Source organism: Vigna unguiculata, chromosome 7 (genome assembly GCF_037176805.1).
Source record: "Vigna unguiculata cultivar grain cowpea cultivar isolate G323 ecotype 2 chromosome 7, ASM3717680v1, whole genome shotgun sequence".
Taxonomy (NCBI): Eukaryota; Viridiplantae; Streptophyta; class Magnoliopsida; order Fabales; family Fabaceae; genus Vigna; species Vigna unguiculata.
Genome location: NC_140798.1, coordinates 48,036,268 through 48,048,035, shown reverse-complemented (window position 1 = coordinate 48,048,035; position 11,768 = coordinate 48,036,268). Strand labels below are relative to the sequence as shown.

The 11,768-nt window shown below is 34.4% G+C and overlaps 2 protein-coding genes across 2 annotated transcripts; both read left to right on the top strand.

The window, feature by feature from the left end:
* Nucleotides 1-1,099: 1,099 nt before the first annotated feature.
* LOC114191669 (selenoprotein O) lies at nt 1,100-5,821 on the top strand. Its single transcript, XM_028081004.2, has 8 exons — nt 1,100-1,517; nt 1,589-1,698; nt 2,043-2,099; nt 2,189-2,488; nt 2,907-3,154; nt 3,814-4,120; nt 4,220-4,493; nt 5,289-5,821. The coding sequence occupies exons 1-8, from the start codon at nt 1,227-1,229 to the stop codon at nt 5,541-5,543; spliced, it is 1,842 nt and encodes a 613-aa protein (XP_027936805.1). The 5' UTR covers nt 1,100-1,226; the 3' UTR covers nt 5,544-5,821.
* Nucleotides 5,822-7,429: 1,608 nt separating this feature from the next.
* LOC114189789 (RGG repeats nuclear RNA binding protein A-like) lies at nt 7,430-10,725 on the top strand. Its single transcript, XM_028078475.2, has 7 exons — nt 7,430-7,812; nt 8,328-8,640; nt 8,727-8,792; nt 8,898-9,030; nt 9,579-9,734; nt 9,843-9,899; nt 10,278-10,725. The coding sequence occupies exons 1-7, from the start codon at nt 7,644-7,646 to the stop codon at nt 10,461-10,463; spliced, it is 1,080 nt and encodes a 359-aa protein (XP_027934276.1). The 5' UTR covers nt 7,430-7,643; the 3' UTR covers nt 10,464-10,725.
* Nucleotides 10,726-11,768: the final 1,043 nt, after the last annotated feature.

The following is an 11,768-nucleotide window of genomic DNA, read 5'->3' as shown; positions in this document are numbered from 1 at the left end:
TTTTGAAATTCTGCTATCATGTTAACAATAATAATTATATAAGAATGATAGTAATAATGGCGTTATAATGAAAATTGGGGTAATAATTATAACTATAATTAATTGATATTACTGGTAGTTGTCTCAAGACTTTCAAAATAATTATTATGATATAATATCTGGAACATTGTAACATTAACAACAATTGTTACAAATATAATAGTATAATCATGATGGTGGTTACTGATATTTGGATATGATAATAAAATTCATTAGGAAATAACAATCATAAGTATTCTGATGAAACAATTTTAAGTATTAAAATGTAGGTTAATTAAATAAATATGGATGAATTGAATTAACTTTACCACAGTTTGAGATTCAATTTGACAATTAAGTTGTTTACCAAATAATTGAAACTGAGTTAAATTTTAATCCGTTAAATAAATTATCTTAATTTGAATTATGCACAGTTATGGTTGCATCAATTGGATTTCTAGGGTGATTTCAATGCTTCCCTGTATTAGTAACAATTTATGTATGACATTCATCAATAATATAATTAAAAAGTTAACAATTATAATAAGATAAAAAATTAAAATATACATAACTAAAATTTCATATTTATGATATCTAAATAACACAATCCTTATATTTAAATTTGAAGAGTTATTATTGCCCAACATGAAAACCTAAAAGCGTTGTTAAACTTATAAATAATTATCACGAAAAAAATCTCTTATTCTATGTTTTTATTTATTTATTTTCCTTTATTTTCACCTTTCATTTTATTTTATTAGTACGTGGACTCGTGCTCTTCGCTAATGATAACCATGCTGAAAGACAGAATAATTATTTTATATATGTAATAATATGTAAAAGAAATTTAACCTCAGGAAAAAAAATATTTATATATAAAGATATGTTTTTTAATATTTAATTTGTTAAGGTTGTCTACATATTTTTAAAATAAAAATGAAAGAAAAAAAAAGTGTAAGAATACAAAAATAAATTGTATTGAAGCAATTGATTTAAGTAAAATAATTTTGTGATGTGTATTTGTAGTGTTGAATTGGTATACGTGTGGTGTGTGATGGAGAAGAAAATAAGAGGAGAAATGTTAATTTGAATTGAAAAAAGGGTTAGGATTTTGGGCACGGCATCGCATCCCATCACACCCTACCGGACCGAATGCGCGAGAACGGTTGACCCGAAAAACCATATCATATCATATCATCAACACGCATATGGGAAGAGCGCTGTTACTCACCCACACCCACCTCTTCTCTCCCAAATCTCTCTTTCCACCCTCTCTCCGCCACCGCCCCACCGCCGCTACCGCCACCGCCACCAAGAGGATTTTCCATTTCTGCCCTCCGCTTGCATGCCGCTCCATGGACCACTCTTCTATCGAATCCGTCACCCAACGCCTCAGCAATCACAATCTCCATAGATTGAGCCTTGAAGATCTCAAATGGGACCATTCCTTCGTCAGAGAATTACCCGCCGATCCCCGCTCCGATTCTTTTCCCCGAGAGGTCTCTTCATCTTTCTATTCCCTTTCCGTTTCCGCATTTCCAATTCCTAATTTTTATGTTTCTCCTTTCAGGTGCTGCATGCTTGCTACACTAAAGTCTCGCCCTCTGCTCAGGTAGAAGACCCTCAACTTGTTGCCTTCTCCCACCCAGTTGCCGACCTACTAGATTTGGACTATAAAGAGTGAGTCAGTTACTTCCTCACTCATTCATTCCTTCCGTGTTTATGTTTCTTAGTTAGGTTGATCTTCAAAATTTCCATTCCATTGCAAACATACCTGCACTATATAGGACCAAATCTTTGCTCATAATGGAGAGGCTGAGCAGCACAAGCACTTGTATTCTGGGGTTTAACCTCTAATTTCGTGTTGTTATGTTACTTATGAGTATTATTACCATGCCAAAAACTTTTTTCAGTCCGATTGGGGCTTCCTCGCTATTTATTTTGTTGTTTCCATCTCTTTTGTAGGCAAAAGTCGCGTGCTTTACTCGTGCACCGACTAACCATTCTTGTTTTCTGAGTTTCAGATTCGAGAGGCAAGATTTCCCCCTTTTCTTCTCTGGAGCATCGCCTTTAGTTGGAGCGTGAGTGCTGTAACTATGTCTGTGGGTTTTTGGGACTGTCAATAATGCTACAAATGGGCGTGATTGTGATTGATCCCTCTTCTGTACAGGTTGCCTTATGCTCAGTGCTATGGAGGGCATCAATTTGGTATGTGGGCTGGGCAGTTGGGCGATGGTAGGGCAATTACGTTAGGGGAGATACTGAATTCAAAGTCTGAAAGGTGGGAACTGCAACTCAAAGGAGCTGGGAAGACTCCTTACAGTCGCTTTGCTGATGGCCTTGCGGTGCTGCGCAGCAGCATCAGGGAGTTCCTTTGCAGTGAAGCAATGCACCACCTTGGGATACCGACAACTCGTGCACTCTGTCTTGTGACCACTGGAAAGCTGGTCACTCGAGACATGTTCTACGAGTATGTTTGCTGAACTTTCACTAATGCCTTTATGGTATACTATTGTTAAAATGTCCCGAATTTGTTGTGATCATTTAAAATTCCTGCCTCTGCTTAATTAGATGATGACCAAATTGGCAAGTTCTAAATTTTGAAATGCCAAGGTTCATAGACTTTGGGGCAGAATGATTCCTTTTTTCTCCTATACAACTTATATATAATGAAAATATTCTGTATCTTAGCATTTTTGGTACTTCTTGAAATTCTAGTGTCATATGCTATGCATAGTGGTTGCTGAGAAAGGGGGGAGTGGGGTTTGTGGGAGTTGAAGCTGAATTTTAGTTTTGAATAACTGGAATTTTACTTTGGTTTGCGAATTTGTATCCTGCTCATTTTAAAAATTAATTACATGAATAAGTTGTTAATATTGCACGTGCAGTGGCAATGCAAAGGAAGAACCTGGTGCAATTGTTTGCAGGGTCGCCCAATCTTTTCTACGCTTTGGGTCCTACCAAATACATGCTTCCAGAGGTGAGGAGGACCTTGGCCTTGTTCGTGTTTTGGCAGACTATACTATCAAGCACCACTTTCCTCATATTGAAAACATGAGTAAGAGTGAAGGCTTATCTTTCTCCACTGGTGATGAAGATCATTCTGTTGTAGATCTTACTTCAAACAAGTATGCAGGTATTATTTTTTTTTTTTGTAGAATTAATGGCAGTGACTTTTTTACCTTGAGATTTATAATGAAGGGAACATGGTTATTCATTTTGAAGTTTGATCTGACTAAACACTTTTGGGTCGTTATTTGGTATTGCTTAAATTGCATGCACCTGGTGATTGTGAGCATATGCCAGGTTATATTCACGTGCTGCTGCAATATAAACAGCAGAGTGACAAAATTATGGAAAAAATTACAAGACTGTGTTTAAATAAATGACTTTATTATGGTGAAATAATTCCTTTTTTTTTTTTTTTCTGTTGTCAGTTTCTTGGGAGCTTTGAAAAAATCCCAAAAACGAAAGACGTGACCAAACATGGGCTGAATCCTTTTCATTGACTAATTCCTGAGTTTCACAACCTAATATATTACTAAAATAACCATAGGAGTTGAAACATGATGCTAGCTAAATAAGTTAACTATGCCTGCCTACATACTAAACATAATAATTCCATATTTAAAGGCAACGAGATGTTACAGTTTAACTTAACATCCATACTAATGAATTTTTTGAATCTTCAAGTTAAGCTCATCTCTTCTGGATTATACTGCTGCCTTCATCATATATACGAAACCTGAATGTTGACCATGTATCCCTTCTTTTTAATGGTTTTTTTTTGGTCAGCATGGGTGGTGGAGGTTGCTGAGCGTACTGCTTCCTTGATTGCTAGATGGCAGGGGGTTGGTTTCACTCACGGTGTGCTGAACACAGATAATATGAGTGTTTTGGGTCTTACGATAGATTATGGCCCATTTGGATTTTTGGATGCTTTTGATCCTAAATTTACCCCAAATACTACAGATCTTCCAGGTCGAAGATACTGTTTTGCAAACCAGCCTGATATTGGTTTGTGGAATATTGCACAGTTCACAACAACACTACAAGCTGCTCATTTAATAGATGAAAAAGAGGCTAACTATGCTATGGAGAGGTAGTAGTAACACTTATGCTATCCTTTTTTTCAATCTTAGAGGAGAAAATAGGATTGAAATTGCCTTTGAATGTTTCACCTGATTTTGTTGTGTTTCAGATATGGAACGAGATTTATGGATGACTATCAGGTCATAATGACAAAAAAGCTTGGCCTCCCCAAGTATAACAAGCAGCTGATTAATAAACTTCTTACCAATATGGCTGTTGACAAAGTCGATTACACAAACTTCTTCCGTACACTTTCAAATATTAAAGCAGACACAAGCATTCCAGATGAAGAGCTGTTAGTCCCACTAAAGTCAGTACTGCTAGATATTGGTAAAGAGCGTAAAGAAGCATGGACCAGTTGGTTGAAAACATATGTACACGAGGTACAGTTATTTCATGTTTTTTCTTTTGGTTAAGTTATCCACTTGTGGTAAAAAGAATCATGTTGACTGATTATGAGCGTTGATTGTGGGTTTACTTCTCTTTATCTATGGGTTTGCATATGCATGAGTTTTCTTAGTAAATCCCGCCATTTTTTAAACTGTCAGTTTTCTGGTTTGGTAGGTATTATGTTGAACCTCTGGAACTCTTCTTCTTTGCTTCTTTATGCTATTTTTAGCTTACTCGTCCATTTGAAGAACCATCCCCGTTTTTTCTTCAATTTCTTTTCTCATGCCTAGAGTTCTGGATTGTTCCCCTTGCATCACATAAATTGACTTTTACATTACTTACTCTATCTGGCTCATTTAAAGGTTCCAAGTGACAGAATCTTGGATGAATAGAGGGCGAAATTGATGGTCCATTTATGTTTATTAGCCTCCTGTTTGCTAGAGGCATACCCATTTGCAACCTTTCTCGTTCAGATTTCAGAAGAATGAGCAACGTCTCAGTTAATAGTTGACTTGCATATTTTTGGGCTTTTGAAGTATTTTTCATCTAATGTTTATACCTTCTAAAAATTTTATTTAATTAGGACTCTCATCATGACCGAATATTTTCTTTTTACTAAGCAATGGGTAATGTTATACCAAAGAAAAACGAATGGGTGGTGCTACGACGAAATTGCTGATACCACAAGAAGTTGAACTTCTTGTGCCATAGGTTGCCGCAATATTTTATGCAGGATCAAATACTTGTTGTGGTTTTGTGACCTAACATCATTACTTGTGATATTGCAGTTGTCTACCAGTGGCATTTCGGATGATGAAAGGAAGAGGTCCATGGATGGGGTGAATCCTAAATATATACTGAGGAACTATCTCTGTCAGACTGCTATTGATGCTGCAGAAATAGGTGATTTTGGAGAAGTCAACAGATTGCTCAAATTAGTGGAGCGTCCCTTTGATGAGCAACCAGGAATGGAAAAATATGCTCGCTTGCCCCCAGCTTGGGCATATCGACCGGGGGTATGCATGCTTTCTTGTTCTTCTTGATAATATTCCAGATACCAGATATAGGTCAAAATCCAAACTGCAAAAAAAAAAATACAAAAATGAAAACACAAACTCTAGGAAATAAGAGGGAAAAATATAGTGTGTTTGTATTATAGATTTAGTCTTTTACATGTTTTTCCTTATTTTCTATTTTTCTTACCGTTGTTTTTTTTTCTCATTGTTTCCAAAACACTGCCATGAGTATTGTGTAACATGTACAATTCCAATTACGAGAGTAACTGTCTCCAATGTAATATTTGGTCGAAGGATTTGTTTGAGGGTTGGTTGTAATTTTAGTGTGAAAAATTGTTTGTATTGATCTAATAAAATGACGCTATTGTAGGGCACAGAGAGATAAAATAAATTTGTGATGGGTAAGAGAAACCAATTTTATTAAATGCACGAGTGTTATAGGATGATGAAGCTTTAGTCTTTGTTCTCACTAGATGTTGGAAAGGGAGAAGAAACAACTACGATGGAATCGACGATAATTAACCGGTTAGCCATGATATGACATGATTTTCGCATTATTTAACTTGTTTGATACGACATGGCAACGGTGTTTTAAGAAAACTTCACGAGATTAATAAATAAGATGATTAGTTTTAAGAAATAATAATGAAATTAGAATTTGAATGTTAAAGAACAATTTAAGATATTTTAAAAAATGGTAGAGATAATATTATATATATATATATATATAATTTTAGTAAACTAAATTTATATTTTAAATATTTAGTGATGATATTCTGTTATAAATTTCAGTTTAATTATCAAGTATTTGCCTTACCTTTTCATCTAATTATGTCTAGCTATGTGCGATTTAAAAAAAAAAAATCCTCTTTTTGTTTTTAATTGCAAGTATTTTTGCTTTTTTTTAAATACGTAATTATTTTATCTTCTCTTAACTTTTACGGAAAATAAAATTAATATATAATGCACCAAATAATGTTTTAAAGTATAAGTAATGTATTAAAATTAAAATTTGGTCACTGAATTAGGATAAATATGTTTTAAAAATATTTTAGAAAGAAATACTCTGATGCTATCGAGAAATAACTGATTTATAAAATCTGTTTCTGGTTCGAATTCAAAGTTCTCAGTTTTTGTTAAGAAGGTCTTAATATTTTTAAAATTATAAAAATCGTCCTTCGTCTTTCATTTTCTTCTTTTATTTTTGTTTTTTATTTTTAAAATGCTTCACCTTTGACTCTGGTTAAGCAGTCCATGTCCACAGCCCATTCATACTTCAAAAAATTAATTTGTATATTGAAAGAGTTTCATTATTTTTGTATTTAAAACTGTTAAAAAAACTTGAAATTAATATAATTCACTATAATTTTTGATATTAAATACAAGTATTTTTTGATAAAAATTAATTCTATTCGAGTAAGACAATCAGAAGTAATAAAGTTTTTTTCCAAAGCAATTTAGAACAATAATATAACATTGGAATTTGGGAGTTCATAATATTATTTATTTATATTTGTAACATTTATAACGAGCAAATGAACAAAAAGAAGAAGGGTGGAATCATAAATTTCAAAGGATCAAAATCAAATCAAATCATAATGTTTAACAGTTTTTGGTGGGTACATTAACTAATTTTAAAATGGTTAGAAGTCTTTTAATCATCTCTAAATGACCAAATAAATAAGAAAAAAAATAATCAATTTAAATATGTAAACTAAAAAATTTAGAATAGTAAAGATTTTGAAATTAAATATTCAAATAAAAAGAAAGTCTTAGTTATTTTTGGCACATTAATACTCAGGACAAACATTTTTTTTTTTTGTTGAGGAGAGAGGAAAGATGAAACAAGGCCCATGAAGGACTGAACGTTGCGTTTCATTGCCTAATAAATTGGGTATTTGGGTTTGGGATGAGACTCTTCTCTTGTTACCACAGGGCGGCTAGGGTTTTACTTATCTTTTTTCTCCGTTGTGTTCTGTTTTGTTTCTTACTAGACTCCACTGCTGTGAGAAATTAGGATGGAAGAGTTGTCGATTATGAAATGAGATAGGTTTCAGATTGAGATTGAGATTGAGTTGGCGTAACACATAATTAGGGTTCTGGATTAAAGAGGGATCGGTGAAGAAAATGGCAAGCATGAACCCTTTTGATTTGTTGGGTGATGACGCAGAGGACCCATCTCAGCAAATTGTGGCGGAGCAGCTCAAGGTCGTCACTGCCGCTCCTAAGAAACCACAAACGCAGCCCAACAAACCTGCTCAGCTTCCTACCAAGCCACCCCCTCCTTCTCAGGCCGGTCTGTGTTCTTCCCTTCTTCTTCTTCTTTTGCATCGGAATGTGCAATCTAGCACATTCTTTCGTGATTCTCCTTCTGTTTGAGATGTTTTTACATGCACTCCTTCAATTTGCATCTCTGATTTGATTTTCTTTTTGAAATATGCCGTTTTTTCTTTTTATTTGGGTTGGGATATAAATAATGGCTGGTGCCTTGTGTCGGGATAATTATTTGTCGTTGTTGTTGTTGGAACACTGGGGCTTTGAAGTTCTTTGAATGGATGGAATATATATTTATGGTTGATTATTGATTATTATCGTAGCTTTTATCGAGAATCTTTTTCTCATTTCTTAATACAAATTTTCAATAGTAAACAAGTCAAAGTCAATAAACATGGCTTATTTATGATCTCCCCTAAAGGATATTGTTTTGGTTGTGTTACTATCCGCTATCTCAATCCCTTCGTGCTCCCTGTTTATTTGTTGTTCATTCATGGTTATTTTTTTCATTAATTTTCCTCTTTTTTTTTGTAATAGTGAGGGAGGCAAGGAGTGACTCTTCACGCGGTGGGCGTGGTGGTGGTGGACGTGGAAGTGGACGTGGTCGTGGCCGCGGAGGCAGTGGTTTCAACAGAGACTTCTCCAATGATGAGAATTCGTTTGCTCCCCATGCTGGTCAAGGTGCTCTTGATGGAGAGAGTGGGAGGTCTTCAGAAAGGTCTGGCTATGGTGGACCTCGCGGTCCTTATCGTGGTGGTCGTGGCGGACGTGGAGGTTTCGGTGATGGGGAAGCTGGTGAAGATGGGCAACCACGACGAGTCTATGAACGTCGCAGTGGGACTGGACGCGGGTAACCGTGATATTTGTAGCATATTTCTGGGTTGTTGAATTGACTTTTGGCTCTTGTATTTAATGTTAGATTGTTCTATTTTGCAGAAATGAATTCAAACGGGAAGGTTATGGGAGAGGAAACTGGGGACTACAAACTGATGACCTTGCCCAGTAAGGGAGACCCCGCACTTCCCTTTCTACATGATTTCTGCTTAATACTATTTTGACGGATTTTTATTGATGCTTGTTCCTTTTCCTCTTTTGAATTTTACTTAGGGCAACTGATGAAGTTAATGAAACTGCTAAGAATTTTGGCGAAGAAAAGCCTTCAGGTGAGAATGATGTTGCTGCTGATGGAAACATGGAGAATCCTGCTAATGAGGCTGAAGAAAAAGAGCCTGAGGATAAGGTGAGTGTTCGATTTGGTCTCAAGTGCTTTGATTTTCTCTTCATCAGCTTTTGTATATCGTTAATTTTTTTTATGACTTTATCTGTATACACTTTTGTTTCAATTATAATTTACTTAATATGAAATCATCACTTTGCATGTGACCATGGATGTAAAGTGAGTTACAAAGTGTAGGAATGATAATCCAATAAAGTTTTAGCTTTGTCTGTAAGCTATGGGTTCTCACTCATTGCTTAGGATGCTTTATTCTTTATTTGGTTTTTTTGTGGTAATGTTATTTCTGTCCACACCTAAATCTTAACCTTGGGTTTTGAAAATATCTGTGATTGTTCACTCGATATTTATACATCCGCAAAAGAAAGTCTCACTTTGATTATTTTCTTAATTATAAAATTATAATTTTCCTTTTCAATTTTGGGTTACATCTGCTATTGTGTCAATGTGTATTTTTTAACAAATAATTATTTTTGTGGTTGTATGAGGAATTCTTTAATTAACGCTGGTTTATTTTAATTTTATGGCTGAATTGTATTTTTCCTTTTGGATAGGAAATGACTCTGGAGGAATATGAGAAAGTACTAGAAGAGAGAAGGAAGGCTTTGCAAGCACTTAAAACTGAGGAGAGAAAGGTAGATACCAAAGTTTTTGAATCCATGCAGCAGCTGTCAAACAAGAAAGACAACGATGACATCTTTATTAAGCTGGTGAGGTTTATGACTTTATGTTTCCATTATTTTTGTTTGTAATATTCATATTTAATTTGTTGTATAGCTGACGATATCCTTGACCCTTGGAATTTTTCTTCTTCGAAGGGATCTGATAAGGATAAGCGCAAAGACACTCTTGAGAAGGAAGAGAAAGCCAAGAAGGTGCGATTTAGTTGCTCTTACCTTATCTTTACTGGTGAATTACGTTTTTCATATTTGGCTTAAATTGTTATTTATGGTCAAGTCTTGTACTTGTGTTCTTATTTATTTTATTTTATTGCTTGTGATATTTGTTCAATTGATTGTATGGATTAAGGGTGGAAACAGAAGTTATCTTTTCACCCTTTTACTCTTCTAGTTTGGTTGTTGTCGCTTCCATTTCATCATTGTAATTATCTGTAAGATTGGCAGGTTTACATGCGATATATTTTTTCATTACTTTTGAGTCTTGTGTACATGACCCAGAATATTTGTCTTTCACATATGACATATTTTGTTGACTTTTTTTCCATTTTTGTTTATTGGATTTCATGCTACTAGTCTGTCAGCATCAACGAGTTTCTGAAGCCACCAGAGGGTGAAAGCTTCTATACCGCAGGTGGGCGTGGACGCGGGCGTGGTCGAGGACGTGGTGCAAGAGGTGGTTATGGTGGCTATCCAACTGCTAACGTTCCAGCTCCATCAATTGAAGATCCTGGGCAATTCCCTACTTTGGGTGTCAAGTGAGCATTTCAGTACTATGCTGACATTTTTATGTACCTTGTCTCAATTTTGGTTCTCTGCTTTGAAGCAGGAAAAAGGACTATGGTAATTGGATTTCCTGTATGGGCAGGTTTTTAATTTAATTTAACGTCTTAAAATGTAAATTTAGATTGTTTATTTGGGCCCCTTATTTCCTTATATGGACGAAACGTATCCCCTATTGTTATGTTTTCTTTTAGGGTCATTTTGCATTCCGGCAGAGACAAACGAGGCTGTTTTTCCTTAATCTTTGTTTCGTATCGAGCACAACACAAGGTCCATGCAAAAAATATCATTAAGTTTTATCTATTCATTAAGGTTCTTGGCTCAAAACCGGACAGCACGTTGAGCGTTTAAAACGATATTATTGTTTATCAATGTTTTAGTTGTCAGATAAAAGATTGGTGATCATTAATTTCCAGTTAACAATGTGCAAAATAGGAGTGTGATATAATTTTATTATGATATTGTATGGCATGTGAAGTTCTGTCTATGCATAGTTTTGCTCATATAAAAAAAATGTCCTCTTTTGTGGCACTAATTTGAGAATTTGTGTACTATTATTTTATGTATTTTTTTTGAACAAAATTGCTTATAAGTTATGTTTTGAAAAAAAATTGTCCTTGAGTGCGGCTGAAATATTGTTCTAGTGTTTTACTGGGAGTTCCAATGCGTATTTTCGAGAGTTGGAGTGTATATAATACGTGTGGATGTGTTAAATTACTTAACAAAGTTGTCAGACGAATTTTGTTAGGCTTTTGGTATAACTTTTCTACATTAACTTGGTTTTTTTGTTTTCTTATCTTTTACAAAATTCATTTTACTTGATAGTTTTCTAACTTTTACCATCTCCGTATAATTAATTATGAAGCTAGATTGTGAATTTTAGAGTGGGGATGGCATAGGTGTCTAATTGGTTAATTGTATAATCGAAAAATTGTTAATCTTTTTACAGACATTATCTGTTGATTTTTTTTTATTTAATTTTGTACAAAACTACCATAGTGTTTTACTAACTCGTCCAATGACTATTTCAGAAGTTATATGAACAATAATTTTGTTTATGCTGCATAAAAATTCTACAATATATTTACTTGAACCAGTTAATCTTACAAAAGTTTTACAATTTATATGAGAAAATGTATATTTTTTACTTTGTAACAATTATTAATCATGAATAGTGTTGATTAGTGTTATAAGTTAAACTCCCATGACTTTTTAAGTCCATAATAAATGATATATTAGAAAAATGCATTTAATATATGTAAATTGAACCTTTTATTTTCGTGT

Bases quoted from the DNA above. Each gene is read 5' to 3' on its own strand.
- LOC114191669 (XM_028081004.2), top strand. From the start codon at position 1,227: ATGGGAAGAGCGCTGTTACTCACCCACACCCACCTCTTCTCTCCCAAA. The intron at 1,699-2,042 runs GTGAGTCAGTTA...TCTGAGTTTCAG, and splicing joins CTAGATTTGGACTATAAAGA to ATTCGAGAGGCAAGATTTCC. The intron at 4,121-4,219 runs GTAGTAGTAACA...GTTGTGTTTCAG, and splicing joins GCTAACTATGCTATGGAGAG to ATATGGAACGAGATTTATGG.
- LOC114189789 (XM_028078475.2), top strand. From the start codon at position 7,644: ATGGCAAGCATGAACCCTTTTGATTTGTTGGGTGATGACGCAGAGGAC. The intron at 7,813-8,327 runs GTCTGTGTTCTT...TTTTTGTAATAG, and splicing joins ACCCCCTCCTTCTCAGGCCG to TGAGGGAGGCAAGGAGTGAC. The intron at 8,641-8,726 runs GTAACCGTGATA...TCTATTTTGCAG, and splicing joins CGCAGTGGGACTGGACGCGG to AAATGAATTCAAACGGGAAG.